The 16,082-nt window shown below is 32.8% G+C and overlaps 1 protein-coding gene across 1 annotated transcript in view; it reads left to right on the forward strand.

Annotated features, from left to right (window-relative positions):
• LOC119865105 overlaps nucleotides 1-15,486 on the forward strand; it is a 224,333-nt gene extending 208,847 nt beyond the window's left edge. The window contains exons 4-5 of the mRNA XM_038569394.1: nucleotides 13,865-13,923; nucleotides 15,173-15,486. Coding sequence (XP_038425322.1) covers nucleotides 13,865-13,923; nucleotides 15,173-15,177 — 64 coding nt within the window. The 3' untranslated portion in view covers nucleotides 15,178-15,486. The remainder of the gene's footprint in view (nucleotides 1-13,864; nucleotides 13,924-15,172) is intronic.
• The last annotated feature ends 596 nt before the right edge of the window (nucleotides 15,487-16,082 follow it).

Consider the following 16,082-nt stretch of genomic DNA (forward strand, 5'->3'; position numbering starts at 1 on the left):
ACAATATTATATTAGTTTCACGTGTACAACATAGTGATTCATTGTTTCTGTACATTACTCAGTGCTCACCATGACAAATATATTAACCACATGTCATAATTAAACACTATTATATTATTGACTAGAGGGAATAATGCAAAGTGAAATAAATCAGAGAAAGACAAATACGATGCAATTTAACTTACTAATAGAATCTAAAAAAAACAAAACAGACAGAATCATAAATACAGATAATAAACTAATGGTTGCCTGAAGGGAAGGAATTGGGGGAATGGACAGAAGAGATGAAGGGGATTAAGAGGCACAAACTTCCAGTTATAAAATAAATAAATCATGGGATGGGAAGTACAGCTTTTACAAATGTTTGCTAAGTCTTTTCTCTCATTAGATTTACATGCCCAAGCAAATCATTATTAACTAATTATATTTTTCTGAATCAGAATTTAAAGGTTATTACAGTGATATTTATTCCATAATTAGTAGAGATATTGAATAATAAAAGATATATTATGACATGTTAAAATGTACATTTCAAAGAAAAATATGCAAATATTTTAGTTTCCTTTATAAGAGAAATAATTATTGATGTTATATTTTTGAATATGAACAAAATGTGTTTTATCTTAATTTTTCTGGAAAATAATAATCAATGTGTTTGTATCACCTGACAAACTTACCCAAATTATTTTTAGTATACAGAGGAAGAAATAAGAGTAAGTAAAATGACACTAGATACCCAGAAGAAAAATAAGGGATGCCACTAAGTAAAATGTAGATTGTATAAGTCACTTTGAAGAATTATCATCATTATTATTATCACTATTCCTACAGATACAAAACATTCAGAAATGTTAAGGGCCATACCAAAGATTTTTACATATAAGAGAGAGATTGAACCCAACCTTTTTGGTCACTTTCCAATAACCATTGCATGATTCTGCCTCTTGTTTCTTTGCTTAGTAGACTTTTTATAAGGCATGATACATGTGTCTGAACCTCATTGTCTTGGGAGGTACAGAACAGAAAATGCAATTATATGATAGAATTTTTCCTTGTAGGGATTTACTTTATGGGGGTAAATTGGTAGTTTCACTTTTTCAGATGCTAAGTAGAAGTTTTATATATAGTTTACTATAATATGACATAATGACACAGTACAATTATGGCATGATATAAATGTTAATAGTTTAGCCATTAATATTTTATTGAATGATAAAAAACTGTGAAATAGGAGAAATGCAAGTTATTCATAACTTATAAAGATTATATTTCCCCTGTGCCCTCTTTATCAGTTAAAATTGTTGTAGCTTACAACTTTTCCTCTTTGCTGTGGGCTATTTGTAGGCACTTCTTTTGCAGTGATTAAAGTGCTAGTTTTAGTGAATCCATTAAGGAGAAAGTGACTAATTATGAGCATTAACAGTAAAGATTATAGGAAGGACAATGTGTTTCATTGTGAATGCAGAAAACCTCTGTGTTAAAGCTGTAATCTGAAATAAATGAATGAATGTAACATGTAATAGATAACCAAAAATATTAATAGAGAAGAAACACAGGCTATTATCTATGAAAACAATAAAGAAATTAGATAGGAAAGACTGCAAAAACAGTTTTCATTATCCTCTTCTCTCTTGGATGGCTGCTAGAGAACAGATACGAGCTAGAATAGCCTGCCTCTCACATCTCATCCCCTGACATTCCCTTACATACGGTGCCATCTCCCAATAGAGTCATTTGTTTGCTGCCTGTTCATGATGCCCTCCCTCTTCCTCCTCTATCTGCCGAAAGAAGTTTTATTAATTCTTTAGTATAGAATTCAAAAGGCTTATTTTAATAAGCATCCCTAACACTCTAATTCATTAATTCTACTGAAATACATGCATCTTAATATTTTATATCCTCTATTATAACTATTAAACTATCTTTGTCACAAAATTTTACTTGAGATCAGAAACACTGTATTGTAAAACCAATATATCCTCAGAATCTAGCACAATACTAGCTATTTAGTAAAGATTAATTTTTTAAAAGATAATTGCCATATTTTATGGCATTTGATATTAGGATGATGTTCAGATTTGTATAGGAATACAATTAGATATTGGAGAAAGTTTAAAAATAAAACCGTTAGTATTAATGATAAAGAATAGCTAAAGATGTGCAATGCTGTAAACATATAACAAAATACTGCCTAGAAATGTATACAGTATAATTACAGCTAGAGAAATAGAGAAAAAAAATCACTTGACCAAACACTGAGAGACCTGGGTAAGACAGTTATTTGAAAGAAATAAACTTATTTCATCATTAAAAAAATAAAGAATACAATAAGAATTTCTTACAAAGAAGTGGGTTAACTCTTGCATCCAAGGAGGACTTCTATAAGAATGTCTCTACCAACTGTCTTGAAAATACAATTCCTAGATCAAGCATGGAGAATACTAGAGGTTACTTAAATAAAACAATGAGAGAATTAACTGGAAGTGGGGATGCTAATTAGGGGTTAAATTCTTTATGTGTTTTGAAGGTAGAGCCAACTGCATATGCTGACAAATGCAGTGTAACGTGTGAGAGAGAAAAAAACAAAACTCTTACAACTTCAAGGTTTTGGCTTGATAACTGTAAGCATGGATTTACCATGAAGTTAGATGTATAAGAATGTTAAATGAATAATTTTGAAGAAGGTAGAAGACTGATGATGTTACATAATAGGTAGAAATAATAGTGGGCATCTGTCAGAATCTTCTATTTAATTTTCTTGGGGAAGGAGGAAACAAAATTACCCCTTGTGAGTAGAGTAGAAGAGGAAGTGATGGAGGTTTAGAGAGAGAGGAGAGAAGAGTGTGAAATAGTTTTCAAGTAGAGGAGAATGGAATACAGACATGAACTATGGACTCGGTGTCCACAATCACGCAGTTAAAGAGAGAACAGATAGATAGGTTCTTTTTTTCTATTCACATGTAACTAATAAGAGAGTACCCTAAGATTGGATATAACCAAAATTGTGATTTTGCACAGCAGATATGACAAGGGATGTGATGTTGTTTAGAAGGGGATTATTTTAAACGATGACCAGAATATATCAATGATCAGAAAAAAAGTTCTCAAAGAGGGGAGAGACAGTGAAAAATGTAGTTATCAATGCATGGAAGTCCTATATAGCAAAAATTTTGTTGGTGCTTAAGCACTAGAGATTATAATCTGAAAGAATAAGAAATATGATCAGAGAAGATATAACAATTTAATATGCAGCAATTTTAATTTTGTCAACCTATGCTAATTCTTAAAAATAATTATCCTTTACAAGAGCTTTTCAGCAATACATTAATAATTAAGTGACAGATTTTCGTGTTTTTTATAATTGTATTTGTGAATATATCTAGTTCGCCCACATATTTGATGAAAATGAGGCATGAAGAAAGAATTGTGCATGTTGATCTCCACATTTCTGAGACTTCATGTTAGATTCATGCAACATTTAGGTGATGAATCAGCTCTCTCTCTCTTTTAAAAGGGATAATTTGTTGAGGCAGTAAAATAAAATATTTAAAATTAAAAAATCAATAGACTTGTGTAGGCATAATAAAAGGAAAATTTTTATTCATTTAGAATAAAGAAGACAAACTATATTATATGGAGGACAGCACTTCTTTTAAGTTAAAGGTCACAATTTACTCAAGAGACAGGGGAATTTCATCTTCCTCAAAATTCGTTTTTTAAGCTTAGAGACCATGAAGAGCTATGATTCATGTTGCTACAGTAGAGTGGCTTGTGATGTATCTGAATTTCAACAATATGTTTTAGAACTAATCCAGAAAAGTAAGTTACAATCCTTGAAGTCAGATTGAAAACAGCTGTCATTTGGAAAAAAAAAAAAATTCAAAGCTGTGAGGAGGAAAAATCTCTGCTACATCATAAGTAACTACTACATTTGCAGCCTTATTACCTTTTACTGAATCCAGTATATGCTGCTCCACAGACTATAAATACAGAACCTGTTTTTTTTTTTTTTAAATTAGTCTTATATCTAAGTCATGGATTCTCAGGTTAATATTAATCAGCTTAATTTCGGTAACAAAAAGATTTCTTCTATTTTGCTGAACCTGAAAAACAAATAAAGTGGAAAAATGAAATAGTTTAGTGTAAACTTTTAAAACTTCTAAACCATCCGAGGAGGGGAAGCCAAAAACAAACAAACAAAAAAGATCTGTAAAACACAGTGTAAATTTTATAATATTTCCTTACTGTAACATTTTAAATGTTTTTTTCTAAATAACAAAACACTGATTCATGTTGGCCTAAACTAAGGAAATAATATCCATTGCATTACTAAAAGTCCAGATGGTGGGCTCAAATAATGGCTGATTCATTAACTACCCGATGACTTTAGTATTGCACTTCTTTCTGTATATTCACTCACTATCCTTAACCTTGCCTTTATCCTCAGATTTATGGAAAGATGTCTGCAGCATTTCAAGGCAAAATATCTAGACATTACAATATTCAGAGAAAAGAGAAATGGCCTCTCCCCATTGTGCCCTCTTAGAAGTGCTGAAGCTTTTTTCCAGAGTCTTTCAGAAGCCCCATGTATCTGCACATTTCTGAGCCAGTTGTAGGCAAGAATATTTAGAGTGTTCTTAGACCAGTGGTTCTCACCTGGAGGTGATTTTGCCCTTGAGGGGACTTTGGACAATATCTAGAGACATTTTTTGGTTATCGCAATTAGGGCAGCACTACTGGCATCCAGTGAGTAGAAGCCAGGAATACTGCTAAAAATCTATATTATGTACCCGACAGCCCCTCACAGCAAAGAATTATCCAGATCACATTGTCAGGAATACTAAGATCGAAAAACCCTGTCTTAGAGTAATCAGGCCTACCCATCAGCTCTCAACAAGACAGTTGGATGAGTGAGGGAAGAATTTATACACAAAGAAAATTATAGTTCTCTTAAAAACAAATCTGCACAATGAGGCCAGATAGACACAATGCCACTAACTTCATCTAGTAGTAACAGCACAATTACATGGTCATATATTTACTTTTCAATAGAGACAGGGATTTCTACCTTCAGAAGTCTGATTAAAAATGTCATGATGGCTGACCTCATGATATTTAAGTTATGACTAGCTGATTGCTTGATGAATGTGCCATAAAAATGATATCCAAATGCATTTAAAAGATCATGAAAAATATAGCATTTTTCTTCATAGCTCTAATAAAGTACTGGCAACTGGGAATATATTAATAATTTTCTTTTTCATTTTATAGCTGAGCAATACTTTAAAATAGAAAACTGTGTGTATTCATGTGTATGTATGTATGTATGTATAAACTTAAAAGAAATTTATTTTTCTCTTCAAAGAGCCTGGGGTGTGAACTTCTTGAGGAGATGGGCAATTCTTTTTTTTTTTTTTTAAGATTTTATTTATTTATTCATAGAGATGCAGAGAGAGAGAGAGAGAGAGAAAGGCAGAGACACAGGCAGAGGGAGAAGCAGGCTCCAGGGAGCCCGATGTGGGACTCGATCTGGGACTCCAGGATCACACCCTGGGCCGAAGGCAGGCGCCAAACTGCTGAGCCACCCAGGGATCCCTCAATTCTTATTTTTAAACCACCTACCATTCTTCACAGATTTTCTTCATAAGATATTAAATAATTGTTTTTTGATAAATAAAATTTGAAATATTTTATATTCACTTCATTTTAAATAACAGAATGGTAATACATCTAAGATTTAGAAAAACATTTCATTAATAGAATATGCAATTATGTATATCAAGCAAAGTCAAATTACATTTTCTAGAATTGAGACTATTTTTGTTCTAGCTTTATCCTAGCTTTTACCAGAGAGTAAATAATATTATAGGCATACCTTGGAGATGATAGTTTAGGTTTTGACCACTACAATAAAGCAAATATCTCAAGAAACCAAATGAATTTTTTGGTTTCCCCATGCATATAAAAGTTCTATAACTTATATACACGGAATATATAACTACAGAATATAAAGTACTGTAGTTTTTTTTTTTTCTGAAAGATTTTATTTATTTGGGAGAGAGAGTGTGACTCTCTCTCTCTCTCTATCATGAATAAATAAACAAATAATCTTAAAAGAGAGAGAGAGAGACAGTGAGAGAGAGAGGGATCATGAGTGGGAGGAGGGGCAGAGGGAGAAGCTGACTTCCTGCTGAGCAGGGAGCTACTTGAGGGACTGAGCCACCCAGGCACCCCATACATTATTAAGTATGGTTAGCATTACATTTAAAAAGCAACGTACATACCTTAATTAACATGTGTTGCTAAAAAATTCTAAGCATCATCAGAGTTTTTGGTGAATCATAATCTTTTTCCTGGTGGAGAGTTTTGCCTGCATGTGATGGCTGCTGACTGATCAAGGTGGTGTTTGCCGAGGGTTGAAGTGGCTGTGGCAGTTTCTTACATTAAGACAGCAAATGACGTTTGTCTCATCCTTTTTGACTCTTCCTTTCATGAACAATATTTCTGTAGCATACAAAACTGATAACATTTTACCCACATTAGAACTTTTTTCAAAACTTGTTAGCCTTTTCAAAACCTGCCACTTCTTTATCAAGCAAGTTCATGTAACATTCTAAATCCTTTGTTGTCATTACAACACTATTCACAGTATCTTCACCAGGAGTAGATTCCATCTCAAGAAATCATCTTCTCTGCTCATGTATAAGAAGAAAATCTTCAGCTGTTAAAATTTTGTCATGCAATTGCAGTGATTCAGTCACATCTTCAGGCTTCACTTCTAATTCTAGTTCCTTGCTATTTCTACTACGTCTGCTATTCCTTCACTAAAGTCTTCAACACTTCACAGTTATCCATAAGAGTTGAAATAAACTTCTTCAAACTCCTATTAATACTGGTATTTTAACTTCTTCCCATGAATCACAGATGTTCTAAATGGCATCCAGAATGATGAATCCTTTTCAGAATCTTTTCAATTTACTTTGCTTAGATCCAGCAGTGGAATCCCTATCTATGCCAATTATAACCTAATGAAATATATTTCTTAAATAATAAGATTTGAAAGTAGAAGTTATTCCTTCATCCATGGGCTACACAATAGATGTTAACTTAGCAAGCATGCAAACAACATTAATCTCCTTGTACATCTCCATCAGAGCCCTGGGTAACCAGGTGCGTTATCAATGAGCAATAATATTTTGAGAAGAATCCTTTTTTTTCCCCAGGACTACTCTCAACAGTAGCTAAAATTATTTATTAAACAATGTTGTAAACAGAAGTGCTGTCACCCAGGCTTTGTTGTTCAATTTATGGAGCAGAAGAAGAATCAATTTAGCATAATTCTTTTTTTTTTAAGATTTTATTTATTCATGAGACACACACACACACACACACACACACAGAGGCAGAGACATAGGCAGAGGGAGAAGCAGGCTCCCTGTGGGGAACCTGATGTGGGACTCCATCTCAGCACCCTTGTATCACGACCTGAGCTGAAGGCAGATGCTCAAACACTGAGCCACCCAGGCATCCCTAGATTTAGCATAATTCTTAAAGGCCCTCAATTTTAGAATGGTGAATGAGCATTGGCTTCAACCTAAGTCATCAGATGCATTAGACTTTAACAAGAGAGCAGCCTGTCCTTTAAAGTTTTCAAGGCAGGCATTGACCTTTCCCCTCATGGAAAGGCCTAGATGGCATCTTTTTCCAACAGAAGGCTGTTTCTTCTACATTGGACATCTGTTCTTTAGTGTAGCCACCTTCATTAATTAACTTTTCTACATCTTTTGGATAACTTGTTGTAGCTCCTAAATGAGCACTTGCTGCTTCAAATGTTCTTTCTATGTTGTGAGGATGGCTTCTTTCTTTAAATCTCCTGAATAAAAATCAATCAATCAATCAATCCATCAATCAATCTCCTGAATAAACCTCCACTAACTTCAAGTTTCCTTTTGCAGCTTCCTCACCTCTCTCAGTCTTCATAGAATTGAAGAGAGTTAGGACCTTGGTCTGGATTAGGCTTTTGATTAAGGGAATGTTGTGGCTGGTTTGATCTTCTGTCTAAACCATTGAAACTTTCTCCATATCAGCAATAAGGTCATTTTGATTTCTTATCATTTCTGTGTTCACTGAAGTAGCACTTTCAATTTCCTTCAAGAACTTTTCCTTTGCATTCATAACATTGCTGTTTGGTGCAGGAGACCCAGATTTTAGCCTATCTCCATTTTTGACATGCCTTTCTCACTAAGCTTAATCATTTCTAGCTTTTGATTTAAAGTGAGAAATGTGCAACTCTTTATTTGAATACCTAGAAGCCATTGTAGATATTAATCAGCCTACTTGCAAAATTGTTGTTATCTCAGGGAATAGGGGAAGAGAAGGCAAGAGACAAGGAAATGGCCAGTCAGAGGAGCACTCAGAACACAGACAATATTTATCAATTCAATTTGTCATCTTATGTGGGCTTGGTTTATGCAGCCCAAAACAATTATGATTGTAATATCAAAGACTTACTGATCACAGATTACTATAACAAATATAATATTGTTGAAAAATTTTGAAATATTGTGAGAATTACCAGAATGTGAGACAGAGACATGAAATAAGCAAATGCTGTTGGGAAAATGGCCCCAGTAAACTCCCTTGACATAGCACTGCCACAAGCCTTCAAGAAACACAGTATCTGTGAAGTGCAATAAATTGAAGTGCATTACAACAATGTAGACTTGCGTAGAACTCCAAAGTCAGAGGAAAACTTTAAATAAAACTCAAGAGAAAACTGTGGCTCAGAGAGATTAGTTAATTTTTTTCCAGAGCCTGCCATTAGACTAATCGAGACAAAAATTATAATCTTAGAGATGATATCTCATATCCTGCTGCTCAAATATTCTAGTTATCTCTTTGGAATACAAGGTAGGATGTAGGAAAATAAGAGCTGAGAGAGAAATTTGCAGAACATTATACATTTGAGATTTCTTGATGATGGATATGTGCAAAGGAATGCTCTTAGTTTTTAATGATGCCAGTGATAGTAAGTTTTGCAGAACTAACAAAACAACGATGATAAATTATATGGAACATTTCCTAGAGTCCACTAGCAAATTTAACAATCATACCTCCCCAGATTGCTGTTAAAATATGAAATTATTATTTTTACATGACAAGTAAATAACCCGTTTCCTTTAATTAGACTAGATTAAGAGAAGTGAAACGCTTTTGAAAATAGCAGTGGAATGGAATGGTGTCTTTCATCAAGAGCAGAATCATGTTAATGTCTTATGCTGTCTAGTTACCATGACAAATAGGTTGTGGTACATGCACACTTTAATTATTAACACTGAAATCTGCTGAAATTGAAGTATTGCTCTTACTAAGAGCTATTACTGCTGAAATGACCCATTTAATAGTGACCCACGATACCAAAGTATGGATTTAAATTGGTAATTAATAACAGTCCATTTCTGAAAATGTTAACACAGGAGTTGAATAAAAATGCTAAGTAGGTTTCAAATATCACAGTGTATTGACATATTAATATATATTACTTATGTTAAATGCTTTGTAAATTTAGATATGGAACAAGATGGTAACAGTAAAAGCATTTCTTTCTTGCCTAGTGTCCAAGGAGTCAGTTAGTAAACTTAGTAGATTAGTTCACTATTTTTAGTTTTTAGTTCCAAAATTCTTTATACCAGAATTTGTTTTATCACATTCTATGGAATGTGAAATGATAAATTAAATAAATGGAAGTTAAAAAAAATAAATGCAACTGCATGACACTGAGGAAGAATTTTGGAGTAATGAATGGTAGCTATGTTGTTCATTTTATAAGTCACTTGTTCCAAGTCCCATATAATAATTAGCTGCCCCACACCTACTCTTTTCATTCTATGACTTATCAAAAGGAGAATATAAAGCTCCATAAGGTGCCAATCAATTATATTGTGAAATAACATTTTAAATGATACATTGGTAGAAATAAAAAAATGAAACAAATTTTTAAAATTAAACATACTGAGAGAAGCATGATCATTTCCAGTCACTAATATGTGATTGGAATGCATTAATTGGTATTTGGTGCCATCTACTTAAATTGGCTTATCTTAAGCTTGTATCAAAATGGAATTATGTTTTCTGAATATATTGATTGACAGCGTCCTAAATATGTTAGAAAGGTTGAAAGAAAATATGTGATTTATAATTTTTATTTTTATTTTTTAAAGAGATGATTCTTTTTATTTTTGTGATTTATAATTTTTAAAAGGTAACTTAAAAACTGCAACTTCCACCTGAGAATAAACGCCTACTATATTATTTTAACGATGATAAATGTAAAAACATTTAATGATACCATTCATCTTCACTTGTCTTTAAATTTAAATAAAATTGCAGAAAAAAATTTAACAAAACTTAGATAAAATTTCAATATACTTGGCTCAATGATATTTTTAGTATCTAAGTTAACATATAGAAGTATATGGTAGAAAACATTTCAAAAATACTTTGAAAGTTAAGTATACATACACACACACTCACACACACGTATGCACATTAAAAATATATATTTTTAAAACCAGAACATTTACTTAGCAACTAATCATCCATGCCTTAAGATGAGTTGGATACTGCAACAGCTAACCTCTCAGATTTAGGTGGTGTTTCTTCAGGGAACTTACTCCAGAATCTGCAGTATACAATTTTTAGGTGTCTCACATGACCTATACTCATGGCATTTCTTCATTTAGCTTTGGCACTCAATTTAAACTTTTCCTCTGCACTTAGTAGGTTAGATACATTTGGCACAAGTCCATTTCTCAAAGTGATAGAATTACAGTGGCAGCACATTATGCATGTCTTATTGAAATGCTAACCAAACACTAATGTTTCCTTTTTCATCTCACTTCTGTGGCCTCGACCAAAGAGCTAGGTTTTTGTTTTTTCTTTAAAGGAGCTAAAAATGTCCTTATTATAAACATGATCACCTATCTGGTTATATTATGATTAGATTTCTGTAACTGTTGTCTTCAAAAATAAATAACAGAAAAAAATATAAATAAATAAATAAATAAATAACAGTAGTGCTACAAATTTCAAATAATACGTTGACGATTTTTCTTGTTGAAAACTATGCGCTTAACGCTCTATAAGATGAAGTCTAATAGTTAGAATATTCCAGATTGACTTACTCTGAATTGAAGTTGTTCTTTATAGATTGGGTAGAAAACATTTACCTTGCTGAAAATTACACACACACACACACACACCAATATAGTTCAGTGACATTGTGATTTAGTCAAATGCTATAGTAGTATGTGTTTGATACCACCTTAAATAGTAGTATAGTAAATTCTGTTAAAGGAAGCTGGTGAAAGAAGAATAATGAATGGAAAATACACCTTTTTAAATTAATCAACTGGCTGCCTTTTCTAATTTTTAGGGGATTTGGATTAATTCTTCTCTGGATAATTGGCTCATTTTATAGAAACATGGTATGGTTACCAAATTTGTGTATGAAAACTGTAGTGTTCTTTCCTTTATCAAAAGAGTTAGACCATGGCTGTACACGTAGAGATAGGAGTTGTTTCATTATAAAGTAAGAATAACAGAATTTTTAAGGTCAAAACTGTGATGGAATCAAAATAAAGCAAGGAGTAGAATTTTATTTGCTAGAGTTGTACTTATAGGTCCATTTCTTTTCCTTAGCTGGATTACATTTTGCTGCATTTTAAAAGTTGGTTGGTTGATCAGCTGGTGACTGAAGTGATGAAAATATTTATGGTGTAATTATTCTGTATTAATAGACATCATTATCTAAAGCATCATCTTTGTTTGAACTTCAACATCTCCAAGTCTTAAAAGATCTATTATTTTTATTATTGGTCAAATTCAACAGACTTGACTATTTCTGTTACTTTGAATTCTTTGCATAGGCTTAAGATGGGCGATCTATTTTGGCTTTTATTTTACCAACAACAGTAATAATAGTAACATAGTTACCAACTGTATATCTTGTTTTTTAGCTTATATAAAACATTTGGTTGATGATTTGTTAAAAAGGTGGAGGAGGGAGATAAGCAGTTATTCTTCGAGTAATCCTCCACACATTGGACAGAATATCTTGCATATTGTTGCTCATAGCCATGTTCTATACCACCTCAGTTTCTTTTGAATAGTAAGTAAATTTTAGCATTTAGCAGTGGCATAGGCTAGGCAAAATTATAAAGCAAAGACAAACAAAAAATCTGTCTATTGCTAAATCCAGTAACACTACAGTTGCAAATAGGCAATAAGTTTAATAAGATTTTCCTTATTCTATATTTAAGAGCCAGAATATGGTTATATAACATATTAAAGGGCAAAAATTTTTAAATAAATGAAATGTACTGTCTCCAACATCCAGAAGACATCAGCTTTTAAAACCATAAAAAATAATTTTGTATACAGTGTTACCTTTCCAACAAACCGCCCTCAATATTTATTATGGAGATTTATTTTAAAAGGATGAAAGATGACAATGACACTGAAATAGGAAGCAGATCAGTAAATTGACAGATTTAAGAGTAACATCAACTACGATCAGACAATTTAATTGGCCTAAAACACAGATTTGGTGGCTCACTACTGTAATACTATCAGAATTTGGCCAAGCTGTTCATCTGATGTTAGAAGAAAAATTCATCCTTCACCATTGCTTCTCAGAAACATAGAAACACAAATTATAATGAGAAAACTGCAGCTGCCTTTTTATTGGTGTCCATTTTTTTAAAGGAAACACCATTTATTCTGATAAATAAGATCAAAGAACTGAATAAGTGGATAGACATTTTATTTTCATATATAGAATACTCAAGATTGTCAAGACGTCAATTCTTCACAAATTGGTATATAGATTTAATGCAATTCCAATCAAACTTCCAGAAAATTACTTCGTGGATATGGATAAACTAACTATAAAGTTTGTACAGATGGGCAGAAAACACAGAATAGCCAACACGAAGTTGAAGAACAAAGATTTGGAGGCCTAATGCTACCCGATACTGTGGAATTGGCAAAAGAATAGGCAAATAGGTCAGTAAAAGAGAATAGCAACGCCAGAAATAGAACTCTATAAATAGGGTCAACTGATCTTTGTGAAAGGAGCAAAGGCAATACGATGGAGTAAAGATAGTCTCTTAGACAAATGGTGATGGAATAACTGGACATCCACATGCCAAAAAATAAATCTAAACACAGGTCTTACACCTTACAAAAAATTAACCGACAATGGATCCTAGACTAAAATGCAAAATGCAAAACTATATAAATCATATATATATATATATATATATTTATATATGGATAAATAAATAAATAAAATAAACAATAACATGAAAGAAAACCTAGATAAGTACACCAAAGATACAACCACGGAAGAAAAAAATCGATAAACTGGACTTCATTCAAATTGAAAACTTCTGCTCTGTGAATGACAGTATCAGGAGAATTAGCAGACAAGCCACAGCCTGGGAGAAAACATTTGCAAAGATATATCTGATAAAGGGCATTTATCCAGAATACACAAAGAGTACTAAAATTCAACAAGAAGGAAACAAACCACCCTCAAATGGTCCCCAGAAAAATTGAGCATCAGATATTCTCAGTAGTAATCAACTCAAATAAGCCAACTTAGACTGACTCCTTTTCTATAGAAATCAACCCAATCCCTCCACTTCAGTTTTCTGGAATATCTTCCTAAAACAAGTTATTTTATATGATTGCTTGTATAAGAGTGCCTTTATTAAAGGAAAGCAAGTTAAGATATCACTTGAGTTGTCACTTAATGTTTCTAATAAGTTTTTTTTTTTTTTTTTAAATTCTCTCTCAGTAGATACTGGTATGGAAGAGCCAATGGTTTAAGTTCATTCAAGTCCAGATTGGAGTCCAAGGGTAGGTTGAGTCTAGTAATGGTCTCAGAGATAGTCAGAGAGAATAGTACATTCACCCGTACTTAGCCTTCCCTGTTGTATTAAAGACTTTGACAGAATGGAGAGGTCCAACCACATGAAGAGAGGAAATCTGCTTTACTTAGTCTTTTGATTCAAAAGTTAATTTCATCCACATATATACTTATAGACACAATTAAGGTAGTGTTCAACCAAATATCTGTGTTCCTCCTGCCCCAATCAAATTTTCACATAAATTTAATCATTAGAGGGAGTGAGGATAATGTTTTATAAGTTCATTGATTTAATCTTTTAGTTGCCACTGTTAACAGTTCAAACAAATGAAAAAATTTAGGCAAAATATTCAAATGAATGTGCAGTAAGTCAATAAGGCAGTCAGGAGGATATGTTGTCTGACAGCTAAATAAAGAAGTTCCAAGGCAGAGGATGTGATTATGTGTATTAAGTGCTACTGATGCTTTGAGTTGAAGAATAAATATTGGCCATTCTGTTTATCAATATCAATGTCATGATTTGACACAATCTGTTTTGATGTAAAAGATATGGTTTTAAGAGGGTTTTTGTATTTTTTAAGGTGATATAAATAGCAGCATGATTCAAAGAAACTACTTCTATAAGTGAACTAAAAAGGAAGTCATCAACTGTGAAGAGAGTGCAGGAGTTGTTAAAAATTTGAAAAGGAAGCAAGCAGAAAGTATAGTGCAACAGTATAGGAATGAAAGAAAGTGACTCAGACTGAGTAAATATATATGATTGCCTGGAAGCATTAAGTCTCACTGGAGGATAGTGATCATGAAATTAAAGCAAGGCAAGTCAACAAGGTCACATTTTCCAGCTTCATTTAAATGTATATATGCAGGTATGGAGTAGGATGAGAGCTGGCTTTAACTAGGATGGCAGTTTACAAATATGAAAGAAGGGAAAAGCAATGAGGGTATATGCACAGGAGTGTGTAAGGCAATTGAGGGAATATGCACAGGGATATTAATGAAGGATAAGAGAATCCAAACTGAGTAAGAAGAAATGTGAGAAAATACTGATAAGTAGCAAATTATAATGTATAAGATTGTATGAACAAATAATTACATATGTATATATATTATTTGCATGTTTATTAGAAAATGTTTCTTTTTAACTTTTAAAACAATTCTGAGTAAAATATTTTATTTTTAATTAATATTACATTACTTTCTATTTCTTATTACTTCCTCAATTTAATTTTTCTGAAACAGGTTAATGGACATTAGATTCTCAAAGGAAAGAAGAGAGAAGACTAGAGAAAAGAGAACAGAATAGTTTTCCATCTATATTCTACAACTGCGGGTATGAAGATCAATGAAGTTCTAGAATGTGACATTATGGTGTTGTGGTTATCTTACTACCATCAGTCTAGGATGTCTTGGAAGAATAAAATAGCTTTGCATTGGATTTTGACAGTCTTGAGAGATTATAATAAGCTTGCAGTAAATCTTTTGGTATTTGCAAGCCTTGCTTAATTATACTAAAGTTTCTTCAAGCAAGAGATCTGAATTTTCTTCTTAACATTCTCCAACTGGTAGTTTTGTCAGTTTGCTTCAGCGCACATTAATTATTTGACTGATAGGAGTATGTCACTTTGTAGCCAACTGTCACTACTCCTGATCAATAAAGCCCCCTCTAGGTCTCCAGTAAGACTTTAAACCTGAAGAGTATTTAAAGTCAATAATTATTATTTTTTTTAAAGTCTTTTTTTTTTTTTTTTTTTATGATAGGCACACAGTGAGAGAGAGAGAGAGAGAGAGGCAGAGACACAGGCAGAGGGAGAAGCAGGCTCCATGTACCGGGAGCCCAATGTGGGATTCGATCCCGGGTCTCCAGGATCGCGCCCTGGGCCAAAGGCAGGCGCCAAACCGCTGCGCCACCCAGGGATCCCTAAAGTCAATAATTATTTATATTTACAAAGCATTTAAGCCAGTGACTTAAACAAATAAAGCTTTTCTACAATAAAGAACCACATCTAAATGCTAAGAATAATCAGTATGTTAACTTCCATAAAGCAAATAGACAAAAGTATGAGGTTTGAAGCTGCATTTTTCCTAGATTCTTACTTAACAGAAAGCTCTTACATTAGAGCATCATTAAAATACTGCTATGGATGAGAAG

Source organism: Canis lupus, chromosome 22 (genome assembly GCF_011100685.1).
Source record: "Canis lupus familiaris isolate Mischka breed German Shepherd chromosome 22, alternate assembly UU_Cfam_GSD_1.0, whole genome shotgun sequence".
NCBI classification, from domain to species: Eukaryota; Metazoa; Chordata; class Mammalia; order Carnivora; family Canidae; genus Canis; species Canis lupus.